Source organism: Heptranchias perlo, chromosome 8 (genome assembly GCF_035084215.1).
Source record: "Heptranchias perlo isolate sHepPer1 chromosome 8, sHepPer1.hap1, whole genome shotgun sequence".
Lineage (NCBI taxonomy): Eukaryota > Metazoa > Chordata > Chondrichthyes > Hexanchiformes > Hexanchidae > Heptranchias > Heptranchias perlo.
In genome coordinates, this window is record NC_090332.1 from 86,156,562 (window position 1) to 86,171,481 (window position 14,920).

General features: G+C 39.8%; 1 protein-coding gene across 1 annotated transcript; it reads left to right on the forward strand.

The window, feature by feature from the left end:
- Positions 1-28: 28 nt before the first annotated feature.
- ndufaf5 (NADH:ubiquinone oxidoreductase complex assembly factor 5) lies at positions 29-13,786 on the forward strand. Its single transcript, XM_067989465.1, has 11 exons — positions 29-654; positions 2,761-2,801; positions 2,964-3,027; positions 3,861-3,908; positions 4,935-5,038; positions 5,325-5,364; positions 7,882-8,079; positions 8,812-8,872; positions 9,181-9,264; positions 10,303-10,385; positions 13,588-13,786. The coding sequence occupies exons 1-11, from the start codon at positions 343-345 to the stop codon at positions 13,669-13,671; spliced, it is 1,119 nt and encodes a 372-aa protein (XP_067845566.1). The 5' UTR covers positions 29-342; the 3' UTR covers positions 13,672-13,786.
- Positions 13,787-14,920: the final 1,134 nt, after the last annotated feature.

Sequence of the window (14,920 nt, forward strand, 5' to 3'; positions counted from 1 at the left end):
CGCATGCGCCGTGTTGATCCGCCGGCCGAGTCTCTTCGATCGGCGGCGGCGGTGGGTCGTTTGTTCAGCGCCCGGTCCTGAGACAGTGAGGCCGGGGGGGGGAGACCCCGAGAGACGGAGAGAGTGAGGCCGGGGGGGGGAGACCCCGAGAGACGGAGAGAGTGAGGCCGGGGGGGGGGTAGACCCCGAGAGACGGAGAGAGTGAGGCCGGGGGGAGACCCCGAGAGACGGAGAGAGTGAGGCCGGGGGGGAGACCCCGAGAGACGGAGAGAGTGAGGCCGGGGGGGACCCGGAGAGACAGAGAGCGGGGACCCTACCCCCCCCCACCACCACCACCGGAGGATGAACAACATTTTCCCCGCATTCTCCCCTCTCCGCCGCCCGCCGGGCCTGTGCAACGGGCGGGTTATTCTTCCCCACCCCCGCCGGCTGCCGGGCTGTGCGGCGAGGCGGAGAGCGGGGATCTGGGCGGCGCTGCTTCGGGCTTCTCCCTGCTCAAGGTCAAGCTCGGGCAGCAACGCGAACCCCGACAGGCTGCTGTCGACAAGCGCGGGAGGCACAGTCAACGTGTTTGACCGAAAAATGAAAAGGCGACAGAAAAACTGGGCATCTTCAATACCTGAGAGTGGGAGATACGATTATCTGAAAGAGGAGGTGAGTTTGCACACTGCTGCTGCAATACTTCTTGCCTTTTAAATCATGTGAATATATATATATATATATATATATAAAATAATTCAGGCAGCATCTGTGGAGAAAGAAACAGAGTTAACGTTTCAGGTTCAAGACCTTGGATCAGGACCTGGTTAGGGATAGGATACAGGCAGCAGAATTTGGGAGGTATAGTTTACGGAGTGTGGAGGATTTAAGGATATTAAGGGATATGGAACTAAAGCAGATAAGTGGAGTTAAGATACAGATCAGCCAAGATCTAATTGAATGGCAGAACAGGCTCGAGGGGCTGAATGGCCTGCTCCTATGAATGGAGGCCCACCAGAAGAGCACTGGAGTACTCAACAACATATAAACCATTTCAAACACAGTTCACTTGAAATCAAAAGCAAAATGTTGCGGATTTCCAGCATCTGCAATATTTTGCTTTTGATTTCAAGTGAACCGTGTTTGAAATGGTTTATATATTGTTGAGTACTCCAGTGCTCTTCTGGTGGGCCTCCATTCATAGGAACAGGCCATTCAGCCCCTCGAGCCTGTTCTGCCATTCAATTAGATCTTGGCTGATCTGTATCTTAACTCCACTTATCTGCTTTAGTTCCATATCCCTTAATATCCTTAAATCCTCCACACTCCGTAAACTATGCCTCCCAAATTCTGCTGCCTGTATCCTATCCCTAACCAGGTCCTGTTCGCCCATCACCCCTGTCCTCGCTGACCTACATTGGCTTATAGTCTACAAACATCTCAATTAAAATTCTCATTCTCATGTTTAAATCTTTTCATGACCTCACCCCTCCCCATCTCTTTAACCTCCTCCAGCACTACAACAACTCCCCCCTCCCCCCCACAACTCTGACTCTAGCCTGTTGTGCATCCTTCACGCCACCATTGGTGGTCCTGCCTTCAGCCACCTAGGCACATACTCGAAGTTCCTCCTTAAAACCCACTTCCAGCCAAGCTTTTGGTCACCCCTCCGAATACTCAATGTCCATTTGTGTGATTACATCTATGTGAAATGCTTTTTTTTGGGGTGTGATGGGGGTTTCTATGTTAAAAGTGGTATATAAATGCAAACTGTTATTTTGACACAAGAAAAACTACATAATCTGTGCATGTATTCTTAGGCTTGGACCAGAAAACCAGAACAATTGACGCTTTGTTATACTTGTGCAATTTTGCACAGCAAAAAAAAAATTGGATTTTTTTTTATGGCTGGAAAATGTATTCTTTACAAGTATTATATAAATGCAAATGGTTTGTTTTAAATTGGGATACCCTTGAGATAGTACCTTTAAAAAAAATACAAATATAATTTTGATGCTATACTGATTTAACTGAAAATAATACCCCAATTTCCCCAGATTAGGGGCATTATGACTATAAATTGGTTGCTTCATCAAAGTTCTTACTTAAAAGACTCCTATCCAGAGTGGTTGGATCTCTAGTATGCCATACAAGGAGGAGCAAGACATATATTCACTCTTAATTTCCTGTGTTGCAAGTTTCTGATGTCCTTTGTCTTGTGAGGAAGTGGTAAGTGGAGACTAGGCACTTCGTCATGGGTGAGACATGTTGGTACCCATGTTCTTGCAGACCTACTGATTGAATACATAATTATACTAGGAGATGACAGTGAACCTGTTGCCAAATTTTTTGGTCAGGGAGACAGCAACCTGCAAACAATTATATACTCATTTTGCATTTCCATGTACTCCCAAGAATTGCAAAAAACTTCTGATTTTACTATCGCATTCTACCCAGTTATTCCCTAAAATTCTAGAGTATTTTGTTACTCTGTTTCATGCACTGGAACCGCTGGTTAGACCCACTCTGGGAGCAGACACAAAATATCCCGATAATGGGGAGTCCATAGCCCACCGTTTCGGGTTTGAGACGTCACTGGAGGGAAACTAAATTATATACTGGGCATGTTTCTTCCCACTTCTCACTTTACAATATCTTGGGGGTTGTATGGGGAATTCACGGGACCAAATCTATTGTAAAGCAAACCTTATCTTTATATTGAAGTTGCATTCATGAGATAACTTTTCTCCTCTAGATCACAATACTTTTGCAATTGTACAGGTTGGAAGCAGAATTGTGGACCGTGTTTTTGATATTGTGAGGTAAGTGTAAGACTGCTACGCTATTTCTTATTGTACTATATTGTGACTAGTTCAATATTTTCTGTATCTACAGTGTACCCAACTTTTTAATCTTCCCCTCTTGTTAAGGCAAAGATGTGCATGAAATTTTATCTGCATGTGATTTCACTTTTTTTGTTTTAGAACCTTTCCTGTTGCACTGGACATTGGGTGTGGAAAAGGCTATATAGCAGAAAACCTAAACAAGGTAATAATACAGATGGTGGCAAAATAGTTTTTAAAAAAAAAGTTTGATAGGTAGTTAACACCTATTCATTCACATCTGGGGCTTGGTTTTAAATCAAGGACACTTAGTGAAAGTTTTCCCTTTGCCGTAAAAGCCGTATGTGAAATTAATTTGGGCAGTTTCAACCCATTATCGAATGGATACAAGCCCACAGCACAGACTACTCATAATTACTTTTAAATTGGCAGCTTTTCTCAGAAAAGCTGTAAGGAAAGTGTAGAAAATATGACAGTTTGGATAGTTGCAGCATTCCAAAATGATAAATGATGTAGTTGTGCCGCACACAGCTGATATGTATTGCACTGCATGTAGGCTTGTTTCCAAGTGAAATTTAAATTCAGCTGTGTGCTGCTACCCCATCAAGCACTGTTCTTTGACTTCCCATCTTGTGCATCGAACAAACTCCACAAATCATGATGTGAACTGGAGAATCTTTGGAACAACAGTCCCGAGATGCAAAACAGCCACGAAACTATCTTCTGCGCTGTGTGGTGGATAGAATTTTATACTGTTATCTGCTAGTTTACAAAGGAAGGCACACAAAAATTGAGCATTCTTTTAAAATGGAAGCATTTATTATATAGTAAGAGTGACAATGAAGAATTTAACTTTGTATTTAGGAGAATATTTTGTGCCTTTATTAAGGGGAGCATAAAAACCTTTTAATTAAAAATAAATATTTTCCCATACCCCAAACAAAACTTAGTATTCAGAACAAATGAAAAGAACTGTATTTAAAAAGAACTACCTGTAGTTTGGTTATGTACGAGTTTATCATGCTTCTTCTATTTCAGGATACAGTTCAAAAACTCTTTCAAATGGATATTGCGGAAAATGCTTTGGTATGTACACTGAATTTCTTTGTAATGTGCTTTTTTCATTTAAAGAAAGCATTTTAGTTTAAAGGAATATGCAATGACTAGGTCCAGCAATTAACTTATTCAATATAAACATGTGACTTTTTTAATTGAAGAGAATTTTTCCCCCCAACTCTTGAACATCTTTGTGTTTCCAATGCTGGATTTGGGAAAATGCTGTTTTGGCCTCTACCTCTGCTCATGAATCTACTCCCCACAGGACCACTGGAAGCAGTGAGCAGCTGAGGTGCTGAGGCCAAGCAACATTAGGTAGAAGGAACGTAGGAAATGGGAGGCCATTAATCTTGTGATATTGAAATTTTAACTTATGAACATCCACAGAACTATATGCGGTTTTATGGCCTTATCTACTTGAGGTGGGACTACCTTCACCACACGGACTGCAGCGGTTCAAGAAGGCGGATCACCACCGCCTTCTCGAGGGCAATTAGGGATGGACAACAAATGCTGGCCTTGCCAGCAATGCCCACATCCCATGAATGAATAAAAAAAAGATGCTGCTTTGAAGGGCTTGTGAACCTGAACCCTCAAATCCTTCTGCTTTTCATTACCTAGCCTTCTCCCATTTCAAGTGAACAATTGAAGAAATTATTATAAAACCTTATTTCACAGTATATATTAATAATTGAAGCATTGCCAAATGATTTAAAGCTGACACATCTCTTTTGATGTGAGCAATGTTGCCAGTAGAATTATTTTCATCATTTGTACTGAAGTTATATCAATTTTCTTCCTGAAGGTATACATCCTAGATAAATGATGGATAAAGTTGCAGCTCAGACACTGCTCCTAAACGCTAGGAGCAGTGTCTGAGCTGCAGTGAAGGAACAGACGGGTTTGTGGAGAAAAATAACTTAATTAGGAGGAGCAGAGAATGCAGAGTATTCATGGAATCCAGAACAGTTGTACTTTGGTTGTTGTGCTGTCAGCTGTATCTTTTTGGGCAGCTGTAATTTTCTAACTTTTTTTCTTTTAAATGTTCCTTTACAGAAAAACCCAATTGAGACTGAAATTCCCACCTATCGCATCTTAGCAGATGAAGAGTTTCTTCCTTTCAAAGAAAATACATTTGATCTCATTCTTAGCAGTTTAAGGTATGTGAGATGTGATTAAACCACCACCTTTCTAAATTAATAAAAGCAGCTGACCAGTTCCCATTGGAAATAGTTAGATTCTTGATAGAGGAATTATGTTCCTACAGTGTTGTGTAAATCAGATGTTTCCTGAGACAGGAATGTGTTTTGCAAAGGACATTGATTTTAATTTTTAAAAAAGTTTGATTTGAATTAACGTAAAACTGAAAATTAAATTTAATCCCCGATTGCTTGTAATCAGGATACTTTAAAAGAATGTTATTTAAAATCTATCTTTTATTTTTAGTTTGCATTGGGTGAATGACCTTCCTGGAGCATTCAAACAGGTGAGAATGCCTTTAGCACTTTCTAAATAAGTAGGATATATATATGTTGGTTTTGGAAACAATGTCTAATAGTTCCTTAATAGCTTAATTGTGTAACTATTGAAGCACATTTTCATGTTTACATAAGAATACAGTCATATTTTCCAAGTAAGCATATTTAGTTCTGCATAAGCAGCCATCATGCATTACACTTGCATGACATATAACCTTGAAAGTGAACAATTGATAAATTTGATCCAACTACTCAATATTCAATAATGAAGCATAGGAAGTGATTACAGTGATATTGTGGCTTTGTTTCTTTTCTGACACAAGCCATATAAAGATTTTACAGTAAAATGTGTTTTATTGTTGCTGTACATCAGCAAAGTAACTAATAAATTTGTGTGCTTTAAATGAACCTTCAGCCGATTATGGTCTCACTGGCTTCCTGCTGTACTGCTTTCAGTAATGGTCAAAGGAACAGGAAAGTGTGGGCAATAGGTTTGTCCCTTGATGGTTGGCTAACAGGAGATGCACATCTCTGGAAATGGTCTTGCATGTTTTGCCTTCCTGAAATGATGTAGTTTCAGGATTCTGCCTGATGTTTCAATAAAGAACTCCTGATTCACCTGTGCAGCTTGTTGGGATTTAAATTCAAGTTATCTGGATGGGAATTCACATTTATGATATTAGTGAAGGGGAGGGAGAAGTCTAGCAGCGTGGGGTTAAGAATAAGTATAATTAACAAAACAACAGCTTGCTTTATATAGCCTGTTTAACAAGTTGTTCATAGAAGTGTAATTTGACAAAAATGGATGCCGAGTCAAGAAGGAAATATTATGAGGAGTGACTAAAAGCTTGGTCAAAGAGCTAAGTTTTAAGGCTGAGAGAGAGTGGAGAGACTTAAGGAGGGAATTAGATGGCCAAAGGCACGGTACCAATGGTGGGACGAAGAGAGTGGGGTTGCACAAGAGTCGAGCGTTCGAGGGATGCAGAGTTCGGGGGAGTTCTGGGATTATAGGGCTGGAGGAGGTTACAAAGGTAGGGAGGAGTGAGGCCATGAAGAGATTTAAACAGGAGGATGAGAATTGTAAATTGAAGGTGAGGGGGGACTGGGATGGACGCAGGAAACGGAGTTTTCGATGAGCTGAAGATTATTGAGGGTGCAGGATGGGAGGCTGGTCAGGGAATCATTGGAATAGTCCTCAATCTGATTCTGGGTGATGAAATATATCAAGAAAAAAAGGATTCAGCAATAAAGATGTTGGACTGGAAATTAGCTAATTGTAATGGAATAAAAGAGGATCTAGTTCAGATTAATTGGTTGAAAAAAGGCAGATTAAACATTGGACCAGCACTGGGAAATATTTTAAAATCAGATATATAGAAGGTAGAGGTTACATATATCTAACTAGAAGCAATGGGGTGTCAATGGCTGAGATTCAATGACTAAATGAGAGGTGAGAGCAAAATGAGCTTTAAAAGAGTCATGTGCCAAATATAGGAAGGATGTAATATAAGGGGGAAAGAACTAAAATGTGAAAAGTAGAAGACTGGCAGTCACCATGAAGTGAAATAGTGAGGAGTTTTAGAAACGCCCACAAGTACTTCAGGATAAAGCAGAGATATTTAATAACTATTTTGCGACCGTCTTGAGGAAGTTGCAAGTGGGACCATAGGAGTACCTGAGGAGAATGCGGAAGGGCCGCTACTGGAGATAAATATTCAAAAGGAAACTGTATTTAAAAAGTTAATGGGACTAAAAGTCAAAAGTCACCACACTCACGTTTGTATCCCAGAATACTGCAGGAGAAGGGGGTGGGAGGTACCAGAGGCACTTAACATTATTTTCTAAAATTCTTCAGAAATTGGAGTTGTGCCAAAGCATTGGAAGGTGGCAAATCTTACATTCTTGTTCAAGGAAAGGGAGAGGCCAGTCTTGCCTCTGTTATGGACAAACCTCTAGAGTCCGTAGTACGGAATGAAATTAGTAAACATTATAGCAAGACATGGGCCAATTGGGGACAGTCAGCATGGATTTGTAAAGAGCAGGTTCCACTTTAATTTGTTTGAGGAAATCATGTTGCATAGATGAAGGGAATGCAAGTAGATTTTCAGAAGACGTTTGATAAGCAACCATATAAAAAAGTTAGAAAAATTAAGAACATGGTATTAAGGTTAATCTAATCAAATGGATAGAGAAAGCTGGGACTTGGCTAAGATCAGGAGTAAATGGATGTTTTTGGATTAGTTAGAAATGTTTTCACACTACTGGAAAATAATAGTTAATATATAGATTGTTGCTCTTGGAGCAAAGTGCTCCAAGGCAAAATTAACAGAGCGATGTAATACTAGTAATTTCTAGTATTTTTTCAAGACATTTGTTTTATTTTCTGATCATCTCACAGCCCGAAATAATAAAATTGTTGGCTGCAGAAATAGGTTTGAGCCCTGCAGCAACAAATACATTTGCTGGCTGTTAATTTTAGGGGATATGGTGACTACTGCTCACAGTTATTCTCCTTTGTCCTGCAGATTCATTATTCTTTAAAACCAGATGGAGTATTTATTGGCGCCATGATGGGAGGGGAGACCCTGTATGAACTTCGTTGTTCCCTACAACTGGCAGAACTAGAGCGTGAAGGAGGTTTTGCACCTCACATATCGCCATTCACTGCTGTTACAGACCTAGGAAATCTGTTGGGACAAGCAGGATTTAACATGCTAACTGTGGTAAAACAAATGAATTAACTTGTTTTTAAAATCGCAAATGCTCCTCAATTTGCATTAAGACTAACTGTGTATAATGCACTTTAAGTTAAAAAAAAATTGGAGCTGAAGTTACTCTAAGTACAACACTTTGTTGCAGCTGAAACTATGTTAAATGTATTATTTTCTTCCCATTCCCTTCCATTAGTCTGAGTGTCACCTCACTTCTCTAGCAGAGAGGTTAGACTGGAGAAATGGTCTCAGGCAATGTCAGTTTTCAACTGGTCCATTTGGAGGTGCAGAGGTTGGTCCTCATTGAACTCCTCCTCCCCCCCAGTGGGACAGGAACTGGTCTCCACTAGTTGAGTTGAGGAACCCTCTATTAATGCCATGCCTTAATACACTGTCCCAGCCTACACTAATCACTCATTTGCATAAATAAACTTAGTGAAGTTATTTAATTGCTTCTGTTCATAGAAAATCAGAAGAGGTGGTCTTTGAGTGCCACTTCAGCAACAGGAAATTGTGGGGTAGATTTTTGTCTTCACCGCCTATTCATTGAAGACAAAAAAACTGCCTCTGCTTTTCGTATATTTCTTTACAGATCAGTCAACCATTAGTCACATTGGATCAGCCTTCTAAAACTGGAAAACTTACAGGGAGGAATGTGGGTTGAGTGGGGTAGTACTTTAAATCTGAAAAAAACATCAAAAAGAAATGTTTTACATACAGCTGCACATCATTCATTTTCCACAGGACATTGATGAAATCCAGGTGAATTATCCAGGAATCCTTGAAGTAATGGAGGACTTGCAAGGTGGGTGTATGTTTGTGTCTGTCTTTACAATATGAATATATATTTAATGCCAGTATTTGGTGTACTTGAGGACTTTGTCATTTGAAATTTTATTTCCAAAATGTTCGGTAAGAATATAACTGCAAATGTGAGTAATCTCAACAAAAGTTGCCTAAAAACCATGGAACAGATTTCTGTTTATAGCTCTGAAGGAGGTGGGAAATTGTTTCAGATCTGTTTCAGATGTGGTGCAGAAATACACCTGCAGCCCTCAGACACTGATTTTAAAAAAATATCTCTTGACAGTTTTATATTCTCTAAATTTGAAGGTATGGGAGAGAGCAATTGTGCTTGGACCAGGAAAGCCATGTTGCACAGGGACACAATGCTGGCAGCTGCAGCAATCTACAAAGGTGAGATAGTGCATGTGTACAGTCGGAATTGAATCCGATATTTGGTGTGAAATAATGGTTAGTACTTCCTGTTAACATAAGAAAATTAGGCTGTTTTTAAATATGCTAAATTAACAGACTTGTCAGCAAAAATGTAATGAAATCAAGACATGAAAATAGCCATAGTTTACGGATCATATTCAATGAGAGGAGGTCGCTTAACATTGAAAGTACTTCCTCCAGTCAAGGTAAGCTAAACATTTTTTTAAAATAATGAAACAAATTCCCTTGTATTTTATTCCCCTGCAGAGACCCACTACTCTGTGCTTGTCTGCACTTGTAGTTTGCTGTCTTGCATGCATCCTGATGAGTATCCAGGATAAGAAAGGGTATGCTGTTCTTAATGGAAGTGCTTTTTATCTCATTTTGTAACTGACCTCAGCTGAGAGACTTAAAATGACAAACCTCCATGGGATAACAAAAATAACACAATTTTAATTCTCAAAGTTTTTATTTTTGAAACTTATTCTGTTGGTTTGGAGTAGTTTACACTGAAAGTACTCTCTCCCACATACTTTCAGTACAATAGTTTTATCCAGAAGTTTATTTTTAAAAACAAATTTTCAAGTATAACTAGTTACCAGAAGGTGTATGGTGCAATCTGGGATAATTCTCCTCATAGATATGTGATGCCACTTACACCTTCATGTAAACACAGGTATTGATGAAATTGAATAAATAACGGGAAGGTTGAGGGCAAGCTGCCATTTGTGCAAGGCCAGCGGTGTAAATCGACCAGCAAGTTACGGAGATTCCCAAGTCACCGCATGTATCTTCATCCTCTGAATTTGCTGGCCGATTTGCGCATTAATAATGGCATGCGTCGTGAACTCGCTGTTACTTTTCCAGGAAGAATTGGCCCAGTATGAAGTTGTTGCTAACTAGCTCCTGTGCTGTACAAGAGTGGTTTCAATTAGTTGCTGTCTAGATCTGAAGTAATACTTTAATATTTGTCGCAATTCAATTAAAGCAATGTGTTTTAATATTTTCTTTTCAAAGAGATGTACGGAAATGATGATGGGTCTGTGCCAGCAACATTTCAGATTCTGCATATGATCGGTTGGAAACCCCATGAGTCACAAGTAAGTAGATTACAAATAAAATCTTAAATTCTCTTACAGGTTACTAGAAAAATCACTTATCTTGAAAACATTTGCATTTACTCTTTCATTTTCTCCTGTTTCAGCACCGTTGCTGTTTTCATGTAAAAGTGGGTATTGACAAAATTGAATAAAGAAATGTATGTTAGGTTAATATTTTTTAAACACTTTTTTGTAATGTTTTCTGTATAAAAAGTTTAAAAATTCTAAGGTTGTGCAGAAGCACTGTTGGATATTGCAGGGTTATTTTGAGAGATACTTATCAGTATAACATGTCTTGGGTCTAGCTTAATTACTTAGGTCAATTCCAGGATATTGTATCAGTCTTACTTTTAAATTTGTATTTGGCAACATTTTGATTAGGATAACTCAATCTGTAAGTTAACTATGCTGATTTGCTCAAATATACGATTGTCATTAGACGAGTAGGAAAATATGCCACGACCAGTTAAATGTTTGAAAAAAAAATTCTCCCAAGTGCTTTGAGCAGGCATCTTTCTTCACAAACCCCATTCTATAGGAAAATTCCACTAAATTCACCCACAAGATCTGCCACTCTGTGTTAGAAATACCTCCAAGAAGTTACAACCTCATAGGCCTGTCTCTTTCGGGATCTTGGGGCTTAAGCTCTGCTGCATTCTCCACCTTTCATTATGTAGCTGGACAGGGGCTTGACCTGAATGAAGATCCTCAACTAAGTAGTAGTCTCTTAAGAATGTACCAGTGTTGGTTGACGAGAGTTCCTGGACTGTACCTTAGGGATGCCGTCTATTAGTGAGGGACGAGGCTTATAAACATTAGCTGTGGTATGCTCCGTTAATGGGCAATCTCCTATTTTTTTTTCTGATTGGACAAACAGAACAAATTCTCTCAGACACAGTTTCTTATTGGAAATCTGATCCAGGAAAAATAATTTTCCCCACGTTTCACCATTCCCCACCCCCTCCCCCATGTGTGCTGAGACCCCTTTGTTCCGAATGGGGAACATGCTAAACGTGATGCTAAACATCACTAACTGCTCCAAACTCCTGCTACTCTTAGAATGATACAGTACGGAAGGAGGCCATTCGGCCTATCGTGCCTGTGTTGGCTCTTTGAAAGAGCTTTCCAATTAGTCCCACTCCCCTGCCCTTTCCCCATAGCCCTGCAAATTTTTTCCCCGTCAGGTATTTATCCAATTCCCTTTTGAAAGTTATTATTGAATCTGCTTCCACCACCCTTTCAGGCAAAGCATTCCAGATCATAACCACTCGCTGTGTTTAAAAAAAAATGTGTCCTCTAGTTACTAACCCTTCGGACGCTGGAAACAGTTTCCCCTTATTTACTCTATCAAAACCCCTTCATGATTTTGAACACCTTGTTAAATCTCCCCTTAACCCTCTCTGCTCTTAAGGAGATTAACCCCAGCTTTTCTAGTTTCTCCACCTAACTGAAGTCTCGCATCCCAGTGCCATTCTGGCACTCTCTCTTAAGGCCTTGAGTTCCTTCCTAAAGTGCGGTGCCCAGAATTGGGGACACTACTCCGGCTGGGGTCTAATCAGTGATGTATAAAGGTTTAGCATAACTTCCTTGCTTTTGTACTCTGATACTGTTTATAAAGCCTAGGACCCTGTATGCTTTTTTAATTGCCTCCTCAACTTGTCCTGCCACCTTCAAAGATTTGTGCACGTAAAGCCCCCCAGTGTCTGTTTCTTCACCCACTTTAAAATGATATTGCCTCTCCTAATTCTTCCCAACAAAATGCATCACTTCACACTTCTGTTAAATTTTGTCTGCCCATTTCACCAGTCTACTAGTGAACAATGCCACAGGACACCAGCTGTTCAAATTAAATCTGTGATGGATGATACACGACAGATCAATAAACTTTACCATGTGCCATTATTTTAACTGTTGCCATCTAAGCTGCTAGGCATGGGAAGAATGCATAGTCTAATGCTATGTAATTGTGACATTAACTTGTTGCTTAAATAACTCAACACTGCAGTGGTAGGAAGGAAGTTCACATTTACATTTTCTTTCATGCTCAGATACCATTGTGTTGTGGAAAGATGATTGTTCTATTGATTAGGGAGGCCTTGGAGCAGGTTGCCAGACCTGTCCTCTGCCGGAAATGCTGCGTGGCAGGAGATGACAAGATTGGAAGGCCACAAGCATTTTCAAAAAACACTGTTTTCATTTGTTCCTCTGTTTTTGGCTCTTTTTATTGATATTTGGTGGTTGTCATGTTTCCTTGCTACTTGTTCATTGATCTGATCCCAGTCCAGTTTTGATTTGCTGATTTTAATATGAATGATATTTGAGGCAATCTGGTGCATTGTGTCTCTAACGTGCTAGATGCAAGACTTACATAATGAAGTATGACTGACTGTGGGCCAGTTAACTTGTTCTCAGGGTTGTGGGTCAAGATTATTTTCCTACTGTAGCAAAAGCTTGGATTTCATCTGATGTATCCAAATAGCTTTACTTAAATTGTCTATCCTTTCAACAAGTGAAGTATTTCCTAACACCCTTCGAGTTTATTCTTTATTTGTTATACAGTGTGATTCAATTTTTATTCTACACAAGAGCGGTGCTTTTCTGTCTTTGCACCATTAGCCAATTAAAAAGGCAAATAAAATTCATCAATTGACCATATCACTGGTATGGGACATGTGATTTTAAATAGTGATGCTCATTTAATATGGCAGTCAATTTATGGCTATGAGCTTAATCCACTTGAACCCAGATGTATCTGATGTAACAAAATCACATCTTTCTCGGGCAGTTAGGTTCTCATAAATATAGCCAGCTTGGATAGCTGTGGACCTGAGGATTTACATCAGAGGGGGAAAAGGTGGTGGGTGAGGGGAGGGAGGTTTTGCAAAGAGCATAAAATAAGATGGGAAGATTTCTTTTGAAAGTTTTATTGGAGTGGAAAGTACATAAAGGTAATAAAATAATAGAAGAGGGAAGCATTTAGGAATCTAACTATTGTAGGATTTGAAAAATGGATTAAGTGCCAGCTCTTGTAAAAGTAAATATTTTTCTTTGTAAACTAATAATGAAGAGGGAGTGTGTGCTTTTACTGTCTGTTTCAGTGTATCTAGGACAGTCTGGCATGTTCAACCTTGTCAGTTCATGTACACAGGAGTATCTTATTGTACTGTTGTGTACTACATTCATTGTGTTTGTTTTCTTTCAGGCTAAGCCAGCACAGAGAGGTTCTGCCACATTATCAATTGGTGACCTCGGAAAAATGTCTGAACTAATAAAAAAGGATAAATAGAGTTTTAAACAATTGTAAACGCAATCTTTTATATTTAAATAGCAATTGTATGTTTAATTTGGTCTGGAAAAATGTAAACAATAAAAAAAATGATTATGGTCACACCAATTTCAAATCAGACTTTGTCTTCCTTTCTTCATATTTTCTCACTGGGTCAGGCTTTTTTTTGTGGTCAAGATGGAAGGCAGATGATTCCTCCCTGTCCTCTGCCAATATTATTCTTAAGCTGGGATGCAATAAGTATAAGAGAGCAGCCTTGTGTGAGTTGCGCTCTAATTATTTATCTTCAGTCACCACTTTTCCCCGATGGGGAGGTCAGCAGTGCACTGGGTTTGGGGAAGTTGCAGGTCTAAACTGATGCCCTATTATTCCATAGCAGTGTCCTGATGGAACAACTGTGATCAGAAACGTATTGAAATCAGAGATATGAATTAACACCCTTCAGTTACCATAGGATGCACTTTTGAAGTACCAACACAGTGCTGCTCCATAGAATCATAGAATGGTTACAGCACAGAAGGAGGCCATTCGGCCCATGCCAGCTCTTTGTAAGAGCAACCCAGTTAGCCCCATTCTCCTGCTCTTTTCCCCATACCCCTCAAATTTGTTCCCCTCAAGTATTTATCCAGCTCCTTTTTGAAAGCCATGTCTGGCTTTTTAGAGTACTGTCCAGTAATTACAATGACACAGGACAGCGTATGATGTAATAGGGATGATCTCCATTTAGAGGTTGCTTCATGTATTCAAACTGAAAATGAATGTTTTAAAGTGGATTACAAAAAAAAACTTAGTTGCTTTCCTGACGGCTCTGGTAATTAATGTGTAGCTGAGGTTTACAGACCTGGAAGCTGTCGGGTTTAACTGCCGATCTCTGCTGAATTAGCTGGTTTAAGCCACCGTGCAGGTAAGGGTCTCAGAGTAGCTTCACCTCTACTTCTTTTATGCTCGGGAGGGGGGAAAGTAGCCAGGGCTCTGCTCCATATCACTAGTCAGCAGCTCTTGCTGGAAGTGCATGTACATGGATGTTGGGTGAGAACAGGTTTGGGCTTTGCTGTGGTGACCCAGGAAATTATGGCCTAAATGACTTGTGCCTTTACTTACGCTGTACCATAATTTCCGGGGCCTTTTGTGTAGCTCCGCTGTTTCCTGTGTCGAAACAGTTGAATCGTTGATTTAAAATCAATGGCGATCGCGAATTTGCTGGACTAGTGCCAGTTTTCACATGGCTGCCCCTTTAGACTTAAATATT